General features: G+C 46.2%; 1 protein-coding gene across 1 annotated transcript; it reads right to left on the bottom strand.

Moving 5' to 3' along the window:
* Nucleotides 1–759: 759 nt before the first annotated feature.
* On the bottom strand, nt 760–13,272 carry Uqcc2 (ubiquinol-cytochrome c reductase complex assembly factor 2). Its single transcript, XM_090355871.1, has 4 exons — nt 13,100–13,272; nt 4,660–4,734; nt 3,808–3,877; nt 760–936 (listed from the first exon to the last, which is right to left on the bottom strand). Exons 1-4 carry the CDS (start codon nt 13,235–13,237, stop codon nt 809–811), a joined length of 411 nt encoding a protein of 136 aa, XP_090211997.1. The 5' UTR covers nt 13,238–13,272; the 3' UTR covers nt 760–808.
* Nucleotides 13,273–25,480: the final 12,208 nt, after the last annotated feature.

The raw sequence follows: 25,480 nt of genomic DNA, 5'->3' as shown, positions 1-25,480 counted from the left end.
TTCCCCCAGCTGAGCTCTTCTGAGCTCTCAAGAGAGGATGAGTGACACCTGTCCTGCTATGAGTCTTAACTGGGCTCCCAGCATAGAGCTGTTGCCACGTAGTGGGGTGCCATTGTGATCTCTTGTGTTTCATTCCCTTTTCAAAACATCCTGAGGCCCTAGAACTCAACTCTGCTGCTGTATCAAGAGTGCAGTTGGTTCTGCCCTGCCCCTTCCCAGCGGGAGCTGGGATGCTCCGTGTGGAATGTGAGGAATGTGGATACCAGCCAGCAGGGTTACTGTCCTGCGGCCTTTCATAGAATCCACTGAGTGCCACCTGAGACCCCTCTTGCTCCAGGATGGGCTGGAGCTCAAACCAACAGGACACACAGGGTTTGACTCAGCTGGGGAAGAGGTTTGAGCTCTGCCCTGAGTCGGGGTCAAAGGAAAACAGGAGTTTTATGCCCTTGGACCTCTCCACCTCCTGCTGCATGTGGCAACAGGATGCCCTCCTAGACACTCAGTTCTGCTCCCTGCTTCCTCCCACAGCTCCGGGAACAGGGAGCCCAGGAATCTCACAGGGCTTCCTGACACCATGCAGGAAGTACTTTGAGCAAGTGGGGCCCTGGTCCAGAGGTAACCCCCAATTTCTTCTGTGGGAGATTCCCCAGTTGGTCTGCTGGTCTTGGTGGATGCTCAGGCATCCCTGCTCAAGCCAAGCTCTGTAGAGCAGCCAAGTTTCCTCTTGGGAGGACAAAAGAGTGCATCTTAGACTGTGGGTGGGGAGAGCCAGTGGTTTTATTGATGAAAGCAACCTACAAGAGTCCACTCAGGTATGTGGACGAGACAAAACCCGAGCCCAGGCTTTATGCTTCTCCTCAGGCCCCTTGGGGGCAAGCTTCTCCTGCAGCTTCTTCCACGTGCCTTTATTCATGTCCTTTATCTCTGCCAAGGTGTCTGCACAGGGAAACAGAAACACAAGCTGAGGTCTAACACATGATTGGACTTTAGTGGCCCGTAAGGCTTTTCCAACACAAACATGCCTTGCTTTTTATACTGTGCCCAGAAACCCCCAGAGCTGGGAGCTGAGCCCGGCAGTATAGGCTCACTGTGGGTGTATGGCTGGGCAAGCACTGGAGAGGTGGACTAGGCCTGTTATCTACCCAACATTCCTCCCAGGACCCTTCAAGCAAATCATAACCACCGAGCCATGGGTTCCTCATCTGGACAATGAGCACAAAAAACACCAGCCTCCACAGCTGTGGGGAAACATGCATGGCCCTCCGTGCCAGGCAGCCATGGTCACCGCTGTGGAGGTGGAGGGCTGTGGGGGTGGGAGAGGCGGCTGTCTGAGAATACCCACCAGCTACCAGATACTCATAAGCTAAATCGGGGCTTCTCGGTTCACGTCGCTGACATCTGGAGCCAGGTACTTTTTCTGTCCTGTCTCTGGAGGCTTGCAGCTGTACATGTCAGAAGCACCTCGGCCCTACCAGTTGTGATGGCTAAACCTGTGTCCAGACATGGACACGACAGCCTTGGGGGGCAGAATGCTCCCCAACAACAACAAAAAAAACACTTGCCTCAAATTTCCAGGAATAAAGTTCTGTGGTCTCTGGTATTGGGATTTGAAGTTGGCCTTGCACTTGCTTGGCTTTGCTTGTTAGGCTGGTGTTCTAATACTGAGCCATACTTCCAGTTTGGTGTTTTTGCTGATTATTTTGGGGATGGAGCCAGATTTTTCTGCCTGGTCTGGCTTTGAAACTTCTGTCTTCCAGAATAGCTAGGATGACAGAAATGAGCCACCAACATCTGGCTAAATCTATTTTCTTTGGATGGGGCCCAGAGGGTTGTGCATTCGAGGCCAAGTACTCTAGCAGGGAGCTACATCCCCAGCCTGTGGTTTTCGTCGTCGTCGTCTTTTTTTTTTTGTAGCTCGTAGGGCTTCAACTCTGCACCTGGCGCTGTTCCTGAGCTCTTTCAGCTCAAGGCTAGTGCTCTACCCCATGAGTCACAGTGCCACTTCTGGTTTTCTGGTGGGTAAGTGAATATGAGAGTCTCATGGACTTTGAACTGCGATCCTCACATCTTGAGTAGCTAGGATTATAGGAATGAGGCAGTGGCACCCAGCTTTTTTTTTTTTTTTTGAGGCAGGGTCTGTTATGTAGTTCAGTCTGGCCTTAACCTCATAATTCTCCTGCCTTCACCTCCCAAGTGCAGGGATTATAGATATGCCCGTTACACCTGGCTCCAAGATGTCTAATTTTACCTGTATTTTAAATTTAGATAGTCTCATAATAATGTTTAGCTTTCAAAGCCTGAATTTCCATCTGTTAACAAAACTTCTGGAGAAAAAGAATAGCTTTTTTGAAGAAATGAGGTAATTGTTTATGGTCAGGGAGCTCTTGACTAGATTGGGACACACACGACTTCAGACATACGCAGAGGCTCAGGGTCTCCCAATGGGGAACGAAATGTGCTGCTGCTGATCCCTGCCCACGTCCATGCCACTCACTGTCCTTTAGCATTCCCAGGACTCCAGGCCAGGGTGGATCCTCATGAGGCAGACCACGGCTACCCCCAAGTTCCTGACCCTCGGCCCTCTCAATACATGGTGCTCTGGGTCTTTTCCTCCCTTCAGAGGTAACACCTGGTCAGCTTACTTACTCCTAACAATTCCAACAAAAATATGAGACCTGCTGTGAAAACAAGTTACCAGTCAGCTTTCTGGGGCAGAACTGCCAGCTACAGCAGGGCCACGGGCTGGGAACAGCCCTCTAGGCTTCCTTGCTGCCTGCTGCCCTGGCTTACAGGGGCTTTAACCACAGGGGCAGAGACAGCGCCTACGAACTCATTTGAATTCTCATCCCAAGCTTAAACTTTGCTCAGACTCTTTGGGCCCCTCACTATGCATCAATGCTGGTAATCACAAGACCCACTGACACTGGAATAAATTTATACATTAGCAGGGAACGGCCGCAGAGTATTTCTGCCTAACCAGAGTATCTTTAACCCTATTTCCTGAAAACAGTGGGGGACACCACACACTGTAATCTGCTCAGAAGGGCAAGAGTTTCCTACAAGGTCAAACCCCCAAAATGATGTTGCTGAAGGCTGCCAGAAGGAGAGCAAAAAAACTTCTAGAGAACCAGATGGCAAATACGTCAAGGCCATGCCCTCCTAGAAAAGGTTGGCCTATTTTTGTATACAATATCCTTGGCAATAAAAATAGTAATTTTCCAATATCTGCCTACTTGGACCCTGGCTCCCCTGCCTCCCTGTACTTGCAGTGACAATGGAGATGGGGAAGTAGGGAGGGGTTGGCTGGGCAGGGGTTTTTCCTCTTCTGTTAACTAAGGTCTAGCCATGACTCCAAAACATACCTAGGTAGACCCCTATCTCATCCACAGGCCATGTCCCCTGGGTCAGATAACTCATAGGCGGATATCCCCATACTTGTTTACTGAATAGTTTTTTGTTTTAATGAAAACCTTTATTGTTTATAAAGCCCCCTTGGGACCATAAAAATAAAATTATTTTCCTTCTATCCTCATTTCAATGACTTCCATTTGGCAAATCTGTATTCCCTGGTTCCCTGTTGCCCAGTCCTGAATTTAAATGGATTGTTCTTTTGTAAATAATGCCTTTGACCTTCTCTGCACTCTTTGGCCCCAAAGCATAAACCCTGCAGCTTCAGAATTTCCTCTGGGCTACTGCACAAGGCTTCCCATCATTCAGAACTGTCTTATTAGATAATTCTCCCTGGCCTTTCAAACTCAACTCATTATTTGCAAGCCAAGCACACAGGGCAGCTATGTTTTCCAATACCTGAAGAGAGGATCAGCTTGTACTCTTCCACGGACAGGCCACTGAAGCTGGTTTCTCTGGGGCGAGGGTACTGGCACAGGGACAGGGGAGAAGGTAGAGCACATTAGTTCTATAGCACACCAGCCTTGTTATCCTGCCTAAACTCATCTGGGCCCTGGGCATCCCTAAGCCAGGAGAACTAACAAGATAGCGCCACCTGGAGGTCACGATGACACCCTACAAGACCCAGGACAATTGAACAGGCAGCTCCAATTATTTTTAAGGCACAAAGACACGGGGAAATAATGGCTGATTCAAAAGTGGGCCCTGACTCTGCACTGATAACCAGCAACCAAGTTTTTCCCACACTGATGCTGAGGGACCACACTTTGAATATAAGGCCTTTAGAAGAAATCTCTTTTTACGTGTAGGATTTTGTATTTGGCCACATCTATTTTTCAAGTCTGGGCAAAGCAACACTACATGGAATTTGACAGCAGTCATGCCAGGGATGAGGAAAAGCACAGCTTGTGTGGCAGCACTTCCCATCACCCTGTCCTCATTCCAGTGTGATTTTTTTAGTTCCATTAGAATAGATGGGAAAATAGGCAGAAGACCCAGGACTGTCAGATACTCTCAGGATCACATGCTAGCACATAAAATACATGGCTTTTATTCATAATTTGAAATAGCTTTTATTTAGATGAACTCCAAGCCTCTGCCAGCCACCAACGTTGCCTTGGTTGAAATTGCTAGTTACATTTGAAAAGTAGCAAAGCCATAATTCTTTACAAAACACTGCATAATTAGATCTTCAGCCATTCTTATTGGCCCCCTATTAGAAGCTGGGATTCAAGACTGCGGCCCACTCACCTTGTGTTTGTAGTAGTTTGCATGGAGTCGTGCTAAGCTCTCATACATTTGATCACAGGCCTCAGGCTCTGCAACCTGAAAGACAAAGCATCCCCAGAGTAGTGAGCAGGGGGATTCAGTCCCACTGCTTCTGTACCTTGAGGAGGGGTGAGCGGAATGTAATAAAGCACTCACAGGGAGCACTGGTGTCTTTGCTCTGCAGGAATCAAACCTGACCTGCTGCTCCTGCTTTGAGAAGGCCCCCCCCTTTTTTTTTGGTAAGAAAAAAAACCTCATGCCAGGCACAGATGGCTCATGCCTGCAATCCTAGCTACTCAGGAGGCTGAGATATGAGGATTATGGTTCAAAGCCAGCCTGGGTAGGAAAGTCCTCATGTGACTCCTATCTCCAATTAGTCAAAAATTGGAAGCGGCACTGTGGTTCAAGTGGTAGAGTGCTAGCCTTGAGCACAAGGAGCTCAGAGACAGTGTCCAGACCCTGTGTTCAAGCCCCACAACGCAACAAAACAAAACAATATTCCAATATCCCAACCTACAGAAAACTCTTATCAACCAGAATCCAGTTACCATTTGAGAAAGGCTATCACAGATTTTGACCCTGCTGTCTTTGAACTGAGAGCATCCCATTTTTAGCTCCCCAAGTAGCTAGGATTTGGGGTATGAACCACTGGCATTCGACTCATACCTCTTTTCAATCTTCCCTTTCTTCTGCCCTTGCCATTATTTATCTTTGTAGTTCTTTACATTTTTTTTTCTGTCAAGATTCTAGAAGCTACCCAGAACCAGACTTTCTCTTATACATTTTCCCAGAATTCAAATGATGGGTTTTTCTAACTTACATCTTTTCTTGAAGGCCAAACATATAAATAAATCAGGAGTTAAGTGTTTTAATAAGGCAGCCCTGCTTCTACCTTTGTGTGTCAGTCAAATGAGGTCTCTACTTTCAGCAAACAGCCCAGAATTTCATTTTGTTGGGTCCACTGTGGGTTCAGGCTGTTGAGAATGACCAGAGTACAGGAAGGATTTCAGGTTGATGAATGGCTGGAGTATACTGAGAAGTGATACAAGGCACCATCGAGTGTACAGAACAGCGAAGCGTGAGGCTAGCGTCTCCCTGGGTCTCCCCAGGAAGGGCCAGCGGGACAGAGGTCAGCAGCCATGCCTTGGAGTACATGTGACATATTGCTTCTCCAGGAGGCACATGCAACCAAGGGATACAACCAGGAGCCACTACTGAAGTCAGAATCACACAAGCACATGCCACAAGAGAAGAGAAAATAACACAGGCACAAAGGCTTAAAAAAATGTGGATCATCAAAAGATAAGGGCACACTCTTTATCTTTCACTTGGTCTCTTTCTACCTGTGCAGAATATTTACTGCAAACTCCACACTCATGAAGTATGTGTGGCCTAAATGTGAGTAGGGGTTGCTCAGATGATGCCTTTGGTTACCAACAGACACTAGCCCCTTCTCAGCTACCTCCTCTTGGTTGAGGAAAGTGGAGGGCAACTGCCTGTGGGGGATTCTGGCCTAAAGGCTCAGCAGCTATGGATGTCAGCATCACCTGACCTCCCATACTTAAATCTTCACATTCCTTTCACCATCCCCTACAGCATTACTTTTCTTCTGATTCTTTTGAGTGGAAGAGAATAAAGGTCTCTCACCCCACAATTCAGTGTATGTTTCTGAGGACAAGGATATTCTCTTGTGACCACAGTGAAACTGATGGCATTCAGAACATCTAACACTGATGTAACACTCTTATCTAATCCACAGTTCACACTCCAGTTGTGGCCATCGGCTCAGTACGGCCCTGACAGAACAGAGGACCGCCTGCTGCATTCCCCTGTTGTGCACCTTGGTCTCCTTTAATCCACAATAGTCCCTTGGCCTGTCTTTGTCTTTCTGTATTGCCAAATTTAAGGCATATGACCAACTTAGCCTTTCTTTGGAAAGAAAGATAATAATAGCCCCTAGGTCTGAGGGTGATGTGAGGATTAGTGAGGTAATGCCTGAACTGTTTTGAATTTTGCCTGGAACACTGATAAATTGAATCAGAGCTTGTTTTGAGTCTTAGCAAGTAAGTAGCCACAGTGACAAACTAAAAGGAAAGACGGAGAGTTCAGGACAACCCTTGGAACTGCGGTGCAAAGGGGCATGCACAGGATACCACAGGACCGTGGAAGGGGTCTGTGGGGAAGCCAAGAATGAGTGCTGGACAAAAACCAGCTGAGCTCCAGGCAGGGACCAACTGAAGCACGAGCTTGTGAAACTCAACCAACCAAAAGCTGGGCACTGTGGCTTATGACTGTCATTGCAGCTATTCAGAAAGCGTAAATATGAGGATCCTAGACAAAAATCATGATTTTTATCTAGGGAATAAGCAAAGTGAAAAAGGCTAGAGGGATGGCTCAAATGAAAGAGCACTTTCCCAGCCCTAAGTTCAAACCCCAGTATTGATCTCAAATAGTCATGTTTACTATTTAGAAGGATATCAACAGAGATATGTCAAATTCTGGAGCCTCAACACACACCTACATCTTACACTTATTTAGACTTCAGGATATTCCTGAATTTAAAAACATGTATAGTTTTTCTGGGGCTGGGAGTTTGGCCTTGTAGTAGAGTGCTTACCTAGCATGCACGAAGACCCAGGTATCACTCCTTGGCACCACATACATAGAAAAAGCCAGAAGTGGTGCTGTAGCTCAAGTGGTAGAGCTCTAGCCTTGAGAAAGCCCAAGGATGTGCTCAGGCCCCGAGTTCAAACCCTGGGACTGACAAAAAAAAAAATAGTTTTTCTGAAAAAACTATTGTACATTTTTAGGAAGAGTCTTACATGAGAGCTTTAAATTACCTGATTTCACATTCACACCTAATGAGATTACAGACATTTTGGGACTAATAGCAGTGCTGGGTCTGAATGAGAAAGCAGTAGGGACATTATGAAAAATTCAGCACTGCTCCCTAAATGTGAATAAAATAGATGTTCAACTGACAAAGTGTCCTTTATAGCTCTATTTTTGCTCCTTTTGCATTTCCCCTGCTCAGTCGTCAGTAAATTTCTCTTTACCATATTAAACTTTTATACATACAAATCTACATCAGTGCCGCAGGCACTGATTTCGATTTTCAAAATTGAATTTTGGGTGGTGACAGCAATTGGTACAGGGCCTCGATGTGAACCACATAAAGGGATGTATAAGCACTTTGAGGAGAGGGTGCTGCAAACTGCTTTGCTAATTAAGGTAGAGCTGGATCCGGTCCAGGAAGATCTGTAACAAAGGTCTTCATGACTTGGTAATGAACTTCTGAAATGATTTCATTCTATTATGAAGCATTCTCCTTTCGAGCCAACTGCTTATTTCTTGAGCACCTACTATGGAGAGTGCTCTGATAGGGGATTGGACATAAAGGAAATCTAGTCTGGCTCTAGAGACGCTGGCAGTCAAGTGGAGAAGTTGCACATGAAATGAAAAATAGCCCTGTCTCAGACTGAGAGGCATAGTAGCTAGTGCTGTAGAGGTAGGGTGGGTATTGTTGCCAGGCTGGGCAGAAGTGGCAGGAAGGATGGCACTTACTGCAGTGAAGGTGCACAGGCACAAAGGAGCCACTGCCTGTAAGCCTGGACCAGAGCATGGGACTCAGGGAATTAACTGGCATGTGAAGGCTTAGGAAAAGATGACGTACCATAGTCTTGACATGGGCTCTCAGTGCGTATGGTGCCTCTGGTGTTTCAAAGGTTAAGAACCACTTGGGCTGGTCTGGAGGCAATGAGGCCACTTGCTGAGGTTGTGCTGGTTAGTGAGAATGAAGACTGGAAACATAGGCTGGGTCTTGGACTTGAAGCCTAGTAAACTACTGACCCCTGGACAGTAACTGACCTCATGAGAAGCAGCACCTACACCTAAAATATGCCCAGATCAATGTGGCTCCTGAACTACTTTCTCTCTCAAAACTGTAATTAGAATACCACAGTCTAGTCAAACTTCAAGGTCCAAGTACAGGGATCACAAAACTTGAGATGGCCACAAGGAGGTCAATGTGCCAGGCAGGTCCCTGACTACAGCAAGGAGCCAGAGCTCGGCCTTGACTGGATGGCTCTAGACCTCTGAATTCTCCTCTGAGAAGGTGGCAGTACACTTACATTGCTAGGAACCCAAGACGAAGTAGACTTAATTCAAAGTAGGCCAATTAGTTAACCCTGGATATCCCTGTAACCTGGCAGGTGGGCGGGCAGGCCCAACCTGGGGAGCATTTCCAGGTCCTTCTTAGAATTGGCTCATGCTGGATAAACGGAGCTGGTGTACAGGGAACGCTGCTTGAGAAGCTGCTTATGCACCTAATGAGCTCATTAGAAGAATCTGCTCCTTCCCTGTAGTGAAGTCAACAATCACAGTTGTTTTTGCCACCTTCCCCCATGTTGTGACTCTTTTATGACGCTCCCAATGCTGCAGGGAACATGTGTTCTTTTAAGGAGACATTCAAAGAAGGCCGAGACCCACGAACAGAAACTTTCAAAACTGCACAATAGGACAGAGGGTGGAAGCGGTGTTACTTGTGTTCCCATTTTCCACAACTGCCCTGCTGGGGGTTACGGGGTGGGGACATGAGACTCCCCAAAGGGCAAGCTGAGGTGGGACAAATGGAAGCAGTAGGTTTTGTGCCCTGGTTTAGAGTGTGAATTATTAATTTGCCTTTTAGTGAGCCTGGCTTTTCTTCACTTGTGTCCACTGAGGACTATTTTTCTTCCCATCTACAATGGGAGGCAGTGGCTGGGGCAGAGAGAAACAGGTAAGCAAACAGAGGGAAATGTTTCATTTTTGTCCCAAACACCCGGGGTCTAAAAAGGTTTGAGAACAAGGGGAGTGGACGCTGCTTATGGAACAAGAGATCAGTAAGAAACAATCCAGGGGCGCGCTGGCCCACGCCTGTAATCCTAGCTACTCAGAGGGCTGAGATCTGAGGATTGAGGTTCAAAACCAGCCTGGGCACTAAAGTCCCTGGAGACTCTTATCTCCAATTAACCACCAGAAAACCTGAAGTGACACTATGGCTCATGTGGTAGAGCGTTAGCTGAAGACCCGAAGAGCTCAGGGACATTGCTCAGCCCAGAGTTTAAGCCCCACCACCAACTCCCCCTCCCCCCCCCCCCAAAAAGGAGGAATGGTAGCTGAAGAAAAGCCAGCATGTAGGAGACAAAATCAGACCTGGGCCAGGATGGCTGGGTCTGTTTTCTTTCTGTCTCTTACTGCCAGGGGAACCAGAGCAAGTTGTTTTACTCTTCTTGTTTGTTTTCCCCCCCTGAGAAATGGGATGGCTACTCCCTTGACTACACTGAGCATAAAATGAAATGAGATCATTCACCAAGTGTGCTATGTACCCTAGCCTTGTCCTTTCAAGGATAAAGAAGGCACAGAGGAGGCCTATCTGTCTGCCACTCTTCAACAAGATGGATTCATCAGACCTGCTTCCCTTTGCAACCTGCTCTGGTAAGTGGCATACCAAAGGGGATGGAGTGGGTGATACTAATCGGCCTACTGAGTCTCACCCCCCACCTCCTGCTGCCAGTTTAATGGAGTCTACCACTACTAGAACCCACCTTTCTTCCCCAAAGTCTTTATAAATGACTCAGGGGTGTCAGTGGGAATGAGTCACAGTGCTGTTTTCCATTCCAGCAATGGGGCTTCTCCCTCCAAAAGCTATCACCAAGATTTACTAAGCCCAGGCTCAATTTCAGGTGACATCAGGATAAGGTACTGTGACAGTGGTCCTGAGTAATGTGCTTGTTGCTATCCTGATGTACCAGTTCACTCTCCCCAGAACACATCCATCAGCTGTGACAGAACCATCGGCGGTGCCATGACTTGTCCCTGCAGCTATGACTCAAGCCTGTGTAGGCCCTTGGCTGACCAAGAACTCTCTAGATGATGACAAAAGATGCAAACACCCAAAGGGAAAGTGCTATCCTTCATGCTGGCTATCAAACACTAACGACAGAGAAGGTGAGTACATTTGGCCCTTCTTGGGGGTGAGGACTAGGCTGTGTTACTGCAGTTCTGCAAACACAGAAGACTCCATATCACTTCTCACCATGTAGGACACAAGAATAGTCCCTTCTCACTCTTCATTTCATTTCTCCATCTAGATATGCTACATCAGCAACTGTACTCAAATGACCTGACTCATGAGCCATAAATACAATCACTTACTTATATACTCATTCAACATTTGCATTTTTTTTCCTTCCATGTGGCAAGTGATACATTAGATGTTGAGTGGAGGGGTTTTATCCCTATTCTCAGGAAGCATCTATTAAAAATAAAGAGGGAGGGGCCGGGAGTTTGGCCTAGTGGTTAAAGTGCTTGCCTAGCATGCATGAAGACCCGGGTTCGATTCTTTGGTACCACATACATAGACAAAAGCCGGAAATGGTGCTGAGGCTCAAGCGGTAGAGTGCTAGCCTTGAGAAAGTCCAAGGACAGGGCTCAGGCCCTGAGCTCAAGCCCAGGACTGGCAAATAAATAAATAAATAAATAAAAATAAAAATAAAGAGGGAGCATAGCTCTAGGGTTGATGGGGTTGGAAGAGTTAGGACTAGTTACAATTCTTGTCTCAAGATCTTTATACTGTGGTCCCATGAAGATCACATGAAGATCATATGAGTACGGAGTGATTTCCTCTCATTTCCAGAAATCCTGGGCCAGAATTTCCACTAATACCACCATCCAATTAGCAAGCTGGTCACAAGAATGTTACTGGAGCAGGGCCAGAAACATAGTGGTAGAGTGCTCTCCTAGCATGCATGAAGCCCTGGGTTTGATTCCTCAGTACCAAATACTCAGAAAAAGCTGGAAGTGGCAATGTGGCTCACGTGGCAGAACGCTAGTGCTCAGGCCCTGGGTTCAGGCCCCGGGAAGGAAAAAATAAAAAATAAAAAGTCACTGGAGCATGCTTTTGCTCTGTTAGGTGGACTGATCTGGCTCTGGTTTTGAGCTACGCTGAAAATAAACAAAAACCAAAACAAAAAGAACACCCAAAATGAAATTTTAAAACATCAGAGAGAAATAAAAATCATGTTCTTGCTACGCATGCTACATATCACTTCATACCTCTGACCTCTTGCCTAAACCCCAGGCTCGAATAACCAACGGTCTACTTGACATTTCCACTTGGAATTCTATCAGTCCTCTTGGCAACTCAAGTTTCAAGTGTCAAACACCAAACTTAGGATGTTTGTCCTAAGTTCCTATCTAGTCTTGCCTCTCTCAGTATATGGCACCTAATTTCTCAGGCCAAAAATAACCATCTAGTGCAAATCTGGGTTCCATTCTTTCCTTTACTCCACGTCCAATATTTCCACATCCTGTTAACTTGATTTGCAGTATTACAACCTGAATCCAGTTGCTGCCATCCCAGGTGCTGCCAACCTCACCTATACCACCAACAATCTCCTGCCTAAACTATGACATCGGTCTTCTCCTCAGCCTCCTTGTTTGTTCTTGCCTTTATAGTCCATTGCCACACATAAGCAGAGTGACGAGTGACCTTTTAAAACTAGGTCACACCAGTCTCCAGACTACAATGTCCCCAGGGAGTTCTCATTGACCTTACAGGAAGTTCAGATTCCTAATCAGAGCTACTAAGACTCTGGTTCCTGCCCTTCTTGGGCCTCAAATCTCAGCAAACTCCACCTCACTTACTACCCTGCCATTACTCCGGCTTTCTGGCCTCTACTGACAGTTTAACTTCCTCTGCAGTATCTTGTCCCCTCAAGTGCCCTCACCTATAATTATGCCTCAGAAAAGCCTATGTTAAGTGAACTGCAGTACTTACTTGGGCCGCTTTACAATGTCCTCAACCAGGATGTAAAGGCACACGGGCAGGCTGTCTATAGGGATAGTCTATGTTAGTTGCTGACACATAAGAGATGCTCAGTAGGTACATGCATAGGGTTTTGGGGGGGGGGGATGGGAAGAATGCAAAGGCTTAGAGGCTTAGCTGGGGGGCTCTGAAGAGGTTCTTGGGGATCAATTCGGTCGACACACGCTACATGACGAGGCACTAGCACCAAGTTAGGCACCATGCCCCCGGCTGAACCTACCTGTGACCTCCGGAAGTGCCCTGGACCGCCTGGACCGCCAGGCAGGAGAGCAGAGGTCTCACCCCAGCCATCCTGGTTTACTAAAAGCATTTGCAGGGTTTTGTTTGGTTTTTTTTCAAGCTCCTTTGGCAAATTCCAAGGAACAACCACGTGAGAACGGCGGGAAGGGGGCGTCGCACGCGCCCGGCTCTGGGGCGGCCGGGGATACGGCGCGCACGTGAAGGACCGGCCGCGCATGCGCAGCCCCCCTCCCCCTCCCCCGCCGGCCCGCTCTTTGGCCCGGCCCCTGCGTCGTCCTTTCCTACCCTCACCCCGACCGTGTCCCCTCCAGTCACCTGCGTGTTCTCTCCCTCCCGAAAGGCCTGTGCTACCCGCTGACGCAGGTAAGTCCCCAAGTCCCGGCCCTGTTTGGTCTTGTCCACGGGCCATTCCTCACAGAGCTTAAGGAAGCGCCGGTACCGGCTGGCCGCCATTTTAGGCCCCGCTTGCCCCGCCCCCGGGAAGGAGAGGTAGCGACGCAGGCGAGTTGGCGCGTGCGCAGTGTGGCTCTCAACACCCCCAAAAGAACACCCCTCCCGCTCCAGCTGGGCATGCGCAGTTCCCGGCGCGCCCGCGGTGCTCCGAGCAGTGGCGCTGCTCGCCTGTGTTCGCAGGCCCCGGCAGCTCAGTCTGCTGGCGTCTGGAACCCGCCCAGCCTCCAGGGGCAGGGCCGAGGTCGAGTGCTCCAGGGACGGCTTTGCTTAGCTTTTCTCAAAGTCTGCACAAAGGAAAACAAACAAGGAAAAGGAATCAAAGAAAAAAGGAATGCCCCCGCCCCCAGACCTCTCCTGTTTTGCATGTAAATAGAGGTGGCTGTCGGATAAAGACGCGTTTGAACCGAATCTCTGGGAGACTACAGGGCGTTCCCTACCCCCTGCTCCCCATTGCCCCCCTGTATCTGTCACAGTTCTTGCTTTGGCCTCCTCAGCTCTTGTCCTCTCTCCAGCCTCTGAGGTACAGCTTCTTTCCCTTTCGTGTCCCCCCCGCCCCACCCCGCAATGCACAGGTTTCTTAACTGAGCAAGGTTGATAGCTGGGTGGCTTCAGCCTGGAAACACTTTTTCAAAAATAGTTTTTTCCATTGTGGTAAAATTCATCACATGAAATGTACCGTCTTTTAAAATTAAAAAAAGAAAGTTGTTACTATAAAGGTGATATACAGAGGGGTTACAGTTACTTAAGTCAGGTAATGAGTAATGAGTACATATTTTTTTTTAGAAAATTTACCATCTAAGTAATATATATATATATATTTATATATATATATATTTATTTTCTGTTGAGACCAGGTCTCACTTATGTAGTTCAAGCTGGGCTCTATGGCCTCTCCTTGTGATCCTCCTCTTTCAGTTTCCCAAGTGCTGGGATTACAAACATGGGTCACTATACATGGTTTATTTTAAGCACTGGAAATGTGCGGTTCAAAGGTATTAAATACATTCATAATGTATGACTATCCTGTAAAATTGAAACTGTATCTATTAAACACAGCCCTGTGTTCTTTATATGAACGAAGTCATACAGTATTTCTCTTTTTGTGATTGGATTATTTCATTTGGCATAATGTCCTCAAGATTTATCTGTGCAGTAATATATGTCAGAATTTCCTTTTCTTTTATTTCAATATGGAGTTTGAAGTTAGGGCACTGCACTCGCTAGGCAGATATTCTGCTACTTGAGCCATGACACCCTTTTTGCTCTAGTTATATTTTTAGGTAGGGTCTCGCTTTTTGCCTGGGATGCCCTGGACTGTGGTTCTCTTGTGTATGCTTTTCAGTAGTTTTTGATATGACAAGTGTGAGCCATCACACACCCTTTTATTGGGGAGAAAATATTTTTGTCTAGCTTGGCTTACAACTGAGATTTCTACAATTACAGACATGAGCCACTGTCTTGCTTCTTTCTTTTTAAGGCTGAATCATGTACCATTGTATATATGTATATATCACATATTGTGCATCCATCATTTGTTTATAGATACCTGGCTTGCTTCTATATTTTAGCTATTGTGAATAATGCTGCTATGAAGATAGATGCCCTACTTTCATTTCTTTCATCCTTGTCAGTTCCCCACAAAGGAGATTGAAGTCAGACTCTTGACGTGGTAGCCAAGAGAGCTACCACAACTTACACTCCAGCCTCTGCTTCTTTTGAAGTATACACACAAAATGAATTACCAGATCATATGGTAATTCTACTTTTAATGTTTTGGGGAGTCTCAGTACTGTGCTCTGTAGCCAGTGCAGAGAATTCCAGTTTCTCTGTGTCCTTTTGTTGTCTATTGTAGTGGTTGTGCAAATCACTGTGAGGTGGTATCTCATGTGGTTTTGATTCTCATTTCTCTAATGATTTGTGAGGTTGATCATGATTTCAGGTGCTTATTGACCATTTGTAAATATTTCTTGGAGAAATGTCTATTCAAGTTTTTGAATTGGGTTGGTTGTTCTTGAATTTTAGAAGTTCTCTTGTTGGAAAAGTGACTTTCTAAGCCGGCACAGTGGCCTCACGCCTGTAATCCTAGCTACTCAGGAGGCCAAGATCTGAGGATCTTGGTTCAAAGCCAGCCAATCACTAAAGTCTGGGAGACTCCTATCTCCAATTAATCACTAGAAAATCAGAAGTAGTGGGTGGGGAGTTTGGCCTAGTGGTAGAGTGCTTCCTAGCATGCACCCAGAATGGGGTTCAATTCCTCAGTACCATATACATAGAAAAAGCAGGAAGTGGTGCTGTGGTTCAAGTGGTAGAGCTCTAGCCTTGAGAAAGCCCAAGGATAGCACTCAGGCCCTGAATTCAAGCCTTAAGACTGGCCAAAAAAAAAAAAAAAAGGAAAGAAAAAAGAAAATCAGAAATAGGGCTGTGGCTCAAGGGGTTAGGACAGTAGCCTTGAGCTGAAGAGCTGAGGGACAACATTCAGGCCCAGGGGTAGAGCAGTAGCCTTGAGCCGAATTGCTCAGGGACAATACCCAGGCCCACAGTCTAAGCCCTATGACCAACCAAAAATAATGATTTTCTAGTATTTTTCTCCCATTAAGATTTGTTTTTCAATTGTTCTCGTCCACATACCTGGCAATATCATTAATGTGGACTGATTTTCATTTTCAAATGATTGCTCCACTGTCCATATTTTCCTTAGAAAGCCTGTACTCACTCTCCACATTCACAGTCTTGTGCTGAGCCTCAGCCATGGGTACAGTAATTGTTTTCCCTAAACTTCTTCTTATTTTGGCCCCACTGACTTTGTATGGTAAATCCAGGAAGCTCCCACCTTCCAGGTTTTGAGTCTGGGAGTGTACATACAACCAAAACAAAATTAATCAGGTGGGGCCGGGAGTTTGGCCTAGTGGTTAAGGTGCTTGCCCAGCATGCATGAAGACCTGGGTTCGATTCCTTGGTACCACATACATAGAAAAAAGCCGGAAGTGGTTTTCAGTCTCAAGAGCTCTAGCCTTGAGAAAGTCCAAAGACAGTGCTCAGGCCCTCAGCTCAAGCCCAGGACTGGCAAAAAGAAAGAAAGAAAGAAAGAAAGAAAGAAAGAAAGAAAGAAAGAAAGAAAGAAAGAAAGAAAGAAAGAAAGAAAGCCAACGCCAGAAGTGATACTGTGGTTCAGGTAGTAGAGCTCTAACTTTGAGAAAGCCCAAGGACAGTGCTCAGAACCTGTGTTGAAGCCCCAGGACTGGCAAAAAAAAGAAAAAAAATAACTAGGACATGGCCTTGAAGTACAGTCAGTCTATACAGTATTTTATACACATATAAAAGGGTGGGCTCATGAGATTATATCGTTCATTGATGTGTGGGCACCCTAGTTTGTATAAGTCCTTTGTGATAGTGACAAGGTAAAATCTCCTAATGGTATACTTCATACATATGAGTGTATTAGACAGCACTGTAGAATTCAAAGAAAGAAATATTACTCTAGCTGTTCAGGGAAAAGAAAGGAAGAAGATCTTGGCGGCTGCAAGAGGCAGGCCTGGGGCCAGAGAAGATGAGGGAAGAATTTAATTTGGAAGGATTTTTAATAGGGAATAGCTTCTCCAAAGATGCTTAGAATGAATCTCTGGACCCGGGGTGAATGATGAATGGGGCCCATCTGAGGTGGGGTGGGTTCTTGGAGTAGAAAAGCTTTTCTTGTCACCCACCATGTTTCCAGCCCAGCTTATATCCGATGTACGTATAACCCCAAAGGTTTTTGTTAAGTTATTTTGTTGGTGCTACTGGGTACTGGACTTTGAGCTCATAGGGCCTTATACTTGCTAGGTTTGTGCTCTACTGCTGAACCTCACCTCCAGTCCTGGGTTTTTGTTTTTGTTTTTTTTTTTTTTGCCAGTCCTGGGCTAGAGCTCAGGGCCTGAGCACTGTCCTTGGACTTTTCTCAAGGCTAGAGCTCTACCACTTGAGCCTCAGCACCACTTCCGGCTTTTTTCTATGTATGTGGTACCGAGGAATCGAACCCGGGTCTTCGTGCATGCTAGGCAAGCACTTTAACCACTAAGCCAAACTCCCGGCTAAGTTTTTGGGTTTTTTTTTTAAATAGAGACTGGCTACATGCCCAAGCCATGGTCTGCCTATGCCAGACTCCCTGCCCTTACTAGGAACTGAGGCACACACCACTATAACCACCTTCCCTTGGTGGAGATGGAGTTTTTAGGTTTTTCTGCCATATTGGCTTGGTATCCTGATCCTACCAATCTCAGCCTCCTAAGTAGCTAGGATTATAGGTTGGAGCCACCAGTACCTCGACTGAAGCCTCAAAGTTATGATGGCTGCCCTGATTCTCAAAGAACAAGGATTTATCTATTTAGCTTCAGGCACCTAGGGTTCTGCTAGAGACCCAAGCCATAGAACTCTGCCTAAAGCCTCATCACAGCTGTGGCTGGAGCCGTGGCTGGAAAGAGCACCTGGCTAGCCCACAGCTGTCTTGGGATGTAGGGATTGAGGTCTCTCTGTTTTAGGCACCAGGAAGAGTAACATGAGATGGTAGCAGATGGTTTTCCCTCCACTTAGGGTCTAAGTGAGAGGAGAGGTTGAGAAGAATGACTGGATGCCAGGGGAAGCCCAGGGAAAAATCTCCTTCTCATGAACTGGCCCCTGGCTGCGGTCATTTTGTCCTTGCTTATGACTGCCCTGTCCACTTCTCATCCTCCATCAGAAGGCTTGTTTGGCACCGAGTCACTAGTGAGGCTAAGGAGTCTGACAGACCTGGGATAGAATGAAGGCTCATTTATTCATTTAGTCAGTCATCTGGTACTGTCGATATAATTTCTCGGACTCCAGTGCAAAATGAAAATATGAAGTCTCTTATTCAAAATGAAGAAGCTGGGTTCTGGTGCCTCATGCCTCTGATTCTAGCTACTCAGGAGGCCCACGCAAAGGAAAGTCTATGGGACTGTTCTGTTGTTGTCAATTAACCACCAAGCGTGCACATACACACACACACACACACACACGTAGAGAGAGAAAAAGGGGGGGAGAGAGAGAGAGGAGGAGGAGGAGGAAGAAGAAGAAGAAGAAGAAGAGGAGGAGGAGGAGGAGGAGGAGGAGGAGGAGGAGGAGGAAACAGCAGCAGCAGAAGCAGCAGCCAGAAGCAAAATTGTGGCTCAAGTAATAGATTGCTAGCCTTGAGCAAAAAAGCTCAGGGAGAGCACCTAGGCCTTGAGTTCAATCTCTAGGACACACACACACACACTGAAGAATTTGAAGACATTGCCAGACATGGTGGCTCACACATGTAATCTTCGATGCTGAGGTGGCTGAGATCTGGGAATCTTGGTTCAAAGCCAGCCCAGGCACTAAAGACTGAGAGACTTTTATCTCCAATTAACCACTAGAAAACTGGAAGTGGCACTATGGCTCAAGGGTTAGGATGGTAGCCTTGAACTGAAGAGCTCAGGGACAGCTCCCAGGCCCAGAGTTCAAGCCCCATGAAGAAGGAGGAGGAGGAGGAGGAGGAAGAAGAGGAGGAGGAGGAGGAGGAGGGGAGTTTGAAGACAGTGACGGGAGAGCATTAAGTCAAGTGTGACCCAGTGCTGGTGACTTTACATTATTGTGGGACAGACAGGAAGATGCAGGCTTCTCGTGTGGATTTTACATGGATGTATTAAGGAGACAGACAACCATCAAAAAACATACAATATGATGGGGCCGGGAGTTTGGCCTTGTGGTTAAAGTGCTTGCCTAGCATGCACGAAGACCCGAGTTCGATTCCTCGGTACCACATACATAGAAAAAAGCCAGAAGTGGTGCTGAGGCTCAAGTGGTAGAGCTCTAGCCTTGAGAAAGTCCAAGGACAGTGCTCAGGCCCTGAGTTCAAGCCCAGGACTGGCAAAAAAACAAAAAAACAAAAAAAACAAAAAAACCCCCCATACAATATGAATAACAGTGCTGTGTGTATTAACTTGTTTACTAAATGAACGAGGTAATTTCAGATGTGATAAGGTCTAGAGAGAGATCATGACAGGGTGTAGGTCTATATAGATGTGGCCAGGTGGTGCCTGAGGAGCTTGAGATTGACAGGGACTTGAGTCACTAAGGTCCCTACCACATGAAGGTGGGCAAGGAAGAAGACTTCCAGGCAGAGGGAACACAAAGGCTCTCACAGAAGCTGACCTCAGTGGTGTTTTAGTTCCTCTGAGCTCTGGTTTCTTCATTTCAAAATAGGAATTATATTAGCCGGAAGTTTGGTGTAGTGGTTAAAGTGCTTGCCTAGCATGCACAAAGACCCGGGTTCGATTCTTCGGTACCACATACATAGAAAAAAGCCGGAAGTGGTGCTGAGGCTCAAGTAGTAGAGCTCTAGCCATGAGAAAGTCCAAGGACAGGGTTCATGCCCTGAGCTCAAGCCCAGGACTGGCAAAAAAAAAAAACAAAAAAACAAAATAGGAATTATAGTCGGGTGCTGATGGTTTGTGCTTGTAATCTTAGCTACTCAGAAGGCAGAGATCTGAGGAAGCTGTCCTGGCCAGAAAACTCCCTCAAAAACTGGAAGTGGCACTATAGCTCAAGTGGTAGAGTGCTAGCTGTCAGCACAAAGAGGCTCAGAGACAGTGCCCAGGCCCTGAGTTCAAGCCCCACAACTGACAAAATGAAATAAAATAAAATGGGAATTATAATAACAAATGAAAACATTGTTTACCTCATGCCAGTCACTGTTCTAAATGCCTTATTCACATGAACTCGTTTAGTTTCCTGATGACTCAAGTACCACTGAAGTCTCCTTTTGAACAAGAGTGGGAACAGAGACATAGAGAAGATGGGTCACTAGGTGGCAGGGTGGGAGGAGGGGGAGGGGAGATTTGGGATTTGAGGCCCTTGGTTCCTTGTGATATCCTGGCAGTAAACCACTCATGATGCTTCTATATCCACATTATAATAAGATTTACCATGTGGAGGCAGAATGGGCCAACAAACAGTAACAGCTCTTACTTATCGTTTTTCAAGGGGCCCTAGGTCCTCTTGTTCTTGTTTTACCTAGGCCCCTTTCCACTCCCAGCATGGGAGAGAAGTCTGGGCTCACTAGCTTGTCAATCACCCAGTGCCATTCTGGGCACATTAACGGGCGCTGCCTGGAAGGCAGCTCAGTGGTGCCAGCCCCTCTGGGAGTTGATGACCATTTCAACACCCACCTGCTACCTGTCACTCACTCCACACTCAATGCAACCTCCTTTGGCTAAGTGAAAACCCCCACTGGGGCTGCCCCTCCCCAGCCATTTGGAACGGGTATTTGGGCTTTGTGGAGCCTTGGTAGCTCTTTATAGAAACCAGGCATTAGCAGGGGAGGAGAAAGAAGGAAGGGAGCTCTGCTTCAGTTTTTAAGTTATAATGATCCCAGTAATCTAGACACCAAATTGCACATTTAAATGGCTTGAAAGTAAAAATATCATTTTGTAATGCTGATGTTAATAATGTAAACATTAAAAAGGAATTAAATACTTAGTTTCATTGTGGGACACAATTGCCTGATTTTTCTTCTTTTAACTTATTCAGCTGGAGGAAAGAATTGGCTACAATACCTAGATATGTTACAGAAAAAAAATGGGGGACTGTACTTGCATCAGAATGGCCATTTAATGCCCTAAGGGTCAAGGTAATTGCAAGGGTCTCATTGGCCATGGACTGCCACCTTATTCTGAAGGTGAGGTTTTATTTTATTTATTTATTTATTTATTTATTTATTTATTTATTTATTTTGCCAGTTCTGGGCTTGAGCTCAGGGCTTGAGCACTGCCCTTGGACTTTCTCAGGGTTAGCACTCTACCACTTGAGCCTCAGCACCACTTCCGGCTTTTTGCTATGTATGTGGGATACCGAGGAATCGAACCCAGGTTTTCGTGCATGCTAGGCAAGCACTCTACCACTAGGCTAAACTCCCAGCCCCTTTTATTTATTTATTTATTTATTTTTTGCCAGTGCTGGGCTTGAGCTCAGGGCCTGAGCACTGTCCTTGGACTTTCTCAAGGCTAGAGCTCTACCACTTGAGCCTCAGCACCACTTCCGGCTTTTTGCTATGTATGTGGTACCCAGGAATCAAACCCGGATCTTTGTGCATGCTAGGCAAGCACTCTACCACTAGGCTAAACTCCCGGCCCCTGAAGGTGAGTTTTTTATAAAAGACACATCAGTGCTCAAGTGAGCAGAATAGGCCTCTGTGGGGCTCAGGACAACAGCCTGGTGTGCCCAAAGCCCTCAGCTCTGCCAAGGCATCCTGTCATTTGCCTCCTCTGGGACCTGCCACCCTTCCTGCTGTGCTGTCCCAGCAGCAGCCTGCCAGGCATGGGTGGCACATACCTGTTATTGCAGAACCCAGGAGGCTGAGGCAGAAAGATCCATGAGTTGGAGGCTAGCCTGGTCTAAAGGAGACCCTGTTAGAATAACTGACTGACTGACTGACTGACTGAAGCCATTCCATCCCTTGACTCCTTTGGATTAAAGCATTAGTCAATATCAGACAGCAGCAACTTGCACACTGAAGTCTCACTAAATGTTTGTTGAATAAATGAATCTAAAGAGAAAGACATTAGACTATAAATCCAGATCTTCTTAATCCCCTCCTCCCCAATTCCCTTCCTGATCCGTTTGTCTGGGAGGGCTGAGGGAGAAAGTCCAAGACAAATCAGGACCAGGTAGCTTTTGGAGTTTGTTCTTGGATGAGCTCTCTGTGTGGCCTAGAGACAGTGCGGGAGGAAAGGGCTGGGAAATTCAGGATAAGTGGGATGAGACTGGAAACCAGGCTGGAAGTTAGCCTGGTTGGCCAGTGCCGGGCTCGCACCAAGACTGCTCCTCCCCTTCTTCCCTCCCCTCTACTTCTTGGCACCAACACTTTCATTTCAGCTCTCTCCTTTATCGTCTGGTTTATGTTTTTGGCCACAGAGGATGCAGATTTAAATCAAAAGTCAGAAGTTTAGATCATTTTGAAGAGCTGCTGATGCGCGGTCTCGCCTTGCCATTTGTTTTATTAGACTGTTGCCTGTTTCCTGCTTGGTCTAGAAGCTCTGTGCGGCTGGGAAAGAGTGATGGGACTGCCAGGGTGCTGCCCAGAGGCCCAGGGCTTGCTGATGACATTGCATTATTGAAAAGCTGTAATAACATTCCACTCTTTAGCCTCATCTTTAATCACCCAGAGGACACCAGAGGGCCTGGCTAGGGGATGATTGGTCTCCCAGGCTGGCTGTGGTAGAGAGAGAAGAGCTTGCTGCTCCCCTGGGATGATGAGAGTCCAAGTTTGCTCTTTCGTGCCACCTGTCTGTGAGGATCAAGGTGGCATTCCCATGGGATGATGAGGAGACTGAAGAAAGAGGTGCTAAGCAAATCTCCTAGCATTTCTCAGCAAAATAAGGGTAGAGGACATGCCTAAAGAAGGATGTGCAGAACCTGAAGCCATGGCATGGCTAGACCCCTGCCATTCCTCATATACTCATATACCTGCTTGCGCTCTCCCTCTCCCCCCCCCGTCAGATATCAGATTGTCATGAGGAACATGAAGAGACATTGTGATAGAGATTGGCTAGGGTGCCATCAAACTTACATCCTCTTTCCAGACTCAGCATTCAGCTCAAATTCAATGCCTTGGCTTCTGGGGAGGGCCACATGACTAATTCTTGCCTACCGGGTATGACTGCGTCTTCTCTGTGCTATCTAATTTTCCCCTGCCAACAGCAGCTGTCTGGACTGTGTGGAAGACAGTGGTTTCTCAGGCTGGAAGGAGCCTGGATCTTGGATGACAGTGTGGAGTAGAGGCACTCTGCTGACCACAATAGATTACAATGCTGCATTACTGATTCTTGGAAACTGTTTATTACAGCAGTTAGCCTATGCTGATTTATGTGTGTGTATTAGATAGAAGAAAGCCACTCTGTATGGGTAAGGGAGGCCAAGGGACTCATGCACCTCCTAGGCAAGACGTAGAAGACTTAGAGGGCCTTTCTAGTTCCCTTGTTCATCTTAGTCTCTCTCCATGTCTCTGTATGTCAATTCTCTGTGGCCAACACAGCTCACAGGGAGCTTGATACCCTGTCCCAGCTACAGGCAAGTCTCACAACACCCAGAACTGAGAATGAGTAGAGAAAAGAGAAGCTAAGTGATTGAGCTTTAAACTTTGTTAATGTGGTACCAGGTTCTCAAGAGATGCCCAGAAGAGCTGCTGCTCTATCTGATCACTGATGAGTATTCAATTACAGACTTCCTCCTTTCTGCCACTCACTATACTTCAGCAGTACTCTTTTGTCATGATCAATGACATTATTACCTTGGTTAGATATAATGTAGGATGTTAACCTGCTTTTTTCTTTTTCTCTTTTGTCGGTCCTGGGGCTTGAACTCAGGTGCTGATGCTGTCCCTGAACTTTTTTTTATTGCCCAAGGCTAGCACTCTATCGCTTGAGCCACCGCTCTACTTCTGGATTTTTCTGAGTAGTTCTTTCAGTTCATAAAGATAAGAGTCTCTTGGACTTTCTTACCCAGGCTGACTTTGAACTGTGATACTTAGATCCCAGCTTCCTGAGTAGCTAGAATTTGAGATGTGAGCCACAGCTCCCAGCTTGCTTCTAAATCCAGTTCATGTATTCCTAAATTAAACAATATACATGTATATATACATATGTGTGTGTGTGTGTGTGTGTGTGTGTATGTGTGTTTGTAGGGTTTTTTTTTACCATCAAGACCATTTTTTCCTCGTATTGATCTGAATGTTAGAAAATTAATGACAAAAATCCATTAGAATGCACCAAAAACTTAATTTTCCATTGTATGAGGTTCACATGAAAAGATCCCTTCTCTGACCTGGTACCTGCCTTGCAGAGAAATGCAAATATTTCATTAGCCATCACTTCTATCCAGGCTCCCTGAAGAGTTGCAGGAATTCTGCAAACTATTCTTGCTTTATACTCTAGTCACTCATAAGTTGGAACTTCCATGCAGTGTGACAATCAGAATAAACAAACAGGAAGGGTAATAAGGCACACCAATAATCACTGGTGACCTCAGCAATTTTATTAACAAATTTATTTCCTTAATTGGGAACCATATCTCAGTGCTGGACTCAAGGGCATTGTAATAGGTTTCCACACTGCAAAGGAAGGAATTAATTAGAACTGTTTGCCCTCATTTTGTATTTACACTTGTCCACCAACCTTGTAAACATTGTCCCTGATTTCTTGGGTCTTTGCTTTCAACCCCCCAAGTCCCCTCCCCAGTAAATAAGTAGAAAGCAGAGAATATGGCTTAACACCAGTGCTCCTTCCTGGTGTGTACCCCACTCCCACTGGAATCTGCATTTCATAGTCAGAATCATTTTATGGTCAAAATGTGGTAGAGTCATTAGTTCTAATAGGCCCTGAGGAATCTGTAAAGAGACGCTCTTGTCCACAGGCAAATATGGAGAATCAGGTTGTTGTTTTGGTTTATTAGTGTTCATGCCTTGGCCTGTCCATAACCCATTTTATTTGTTTATTATTTTTATTTTTATTTTTATTTTTTGCAGGTCCTGGGCTTGAGCTCAGGGCCTGAGCACTGTCCTTGGGCTTTCTCAAGGCTAGAGCTCTAACGCTTGAGCCACAGCGCCACTTCTGGCTTTTTCTATGTATGTGGTACCAAGGAATTGAACCCAGGTCTTTGTGTATGTTGGGCAAGCACTTTACCACTAGGCCAAACTCCCAGCCCCTGGTTGTTATTATTATTATTATTTTGGAATATTGCAATAATAATAATAATACACATATATGGCACATTCTCTGCCGGTGAGCTACTTGCCCAGCCCATATCCTTGTCCCTTAGAACCTGGATACAAAGCATATGAGGTGGGCAAATATGATCCACCTCCTCCTGTACCTCCTACAGTTTCTTGTAGGAAGAGAAGAGGCAGTCACTAGTGCTGTCTGTCTGTGGAGCAGGCAACCCACACAAGCAGAAAGTCCATGAACTTGGGAACTCATTCTTCAAGGTTTCTTCCAGGAGAGGTTTTTGCTTTGTGACTTGTGAGGACCGCAGCATGATAAGAATGCATTTGTATGCCAGAAGTGCTGTGGTGCTGGCTTCTGACATGCTGTGTCTCTCCTGTATCCCACAATGATGCCACTTTATATGGACTGTCCATCCTCTGACAGACAGCATTACAGAGATGCCATGATACATAAGATTGCCTCCAGAGTGGACTTTCTGATTATTACAAAGGCACCTAAAGAGAATCTC

Source organism: Megascapheus bottae, chromosome 22 (assembly GCF_031878675.1).
Source record: "Megascapheus bottae isolate mThoBot1 chromosome 22, mThoBot2.hap1, whole genome shotgun sequence".
In the NCBI taxonomy this organism is placed as follows: Eukaryota; Metazoa; Chordata; class Mammalia; order Rodentia; family Geomyidae; genus Megascapheus; species Megascapheus bottae.
This window is presented reverse-complemented; position numbering and strand designations above follow the sequence as displayed.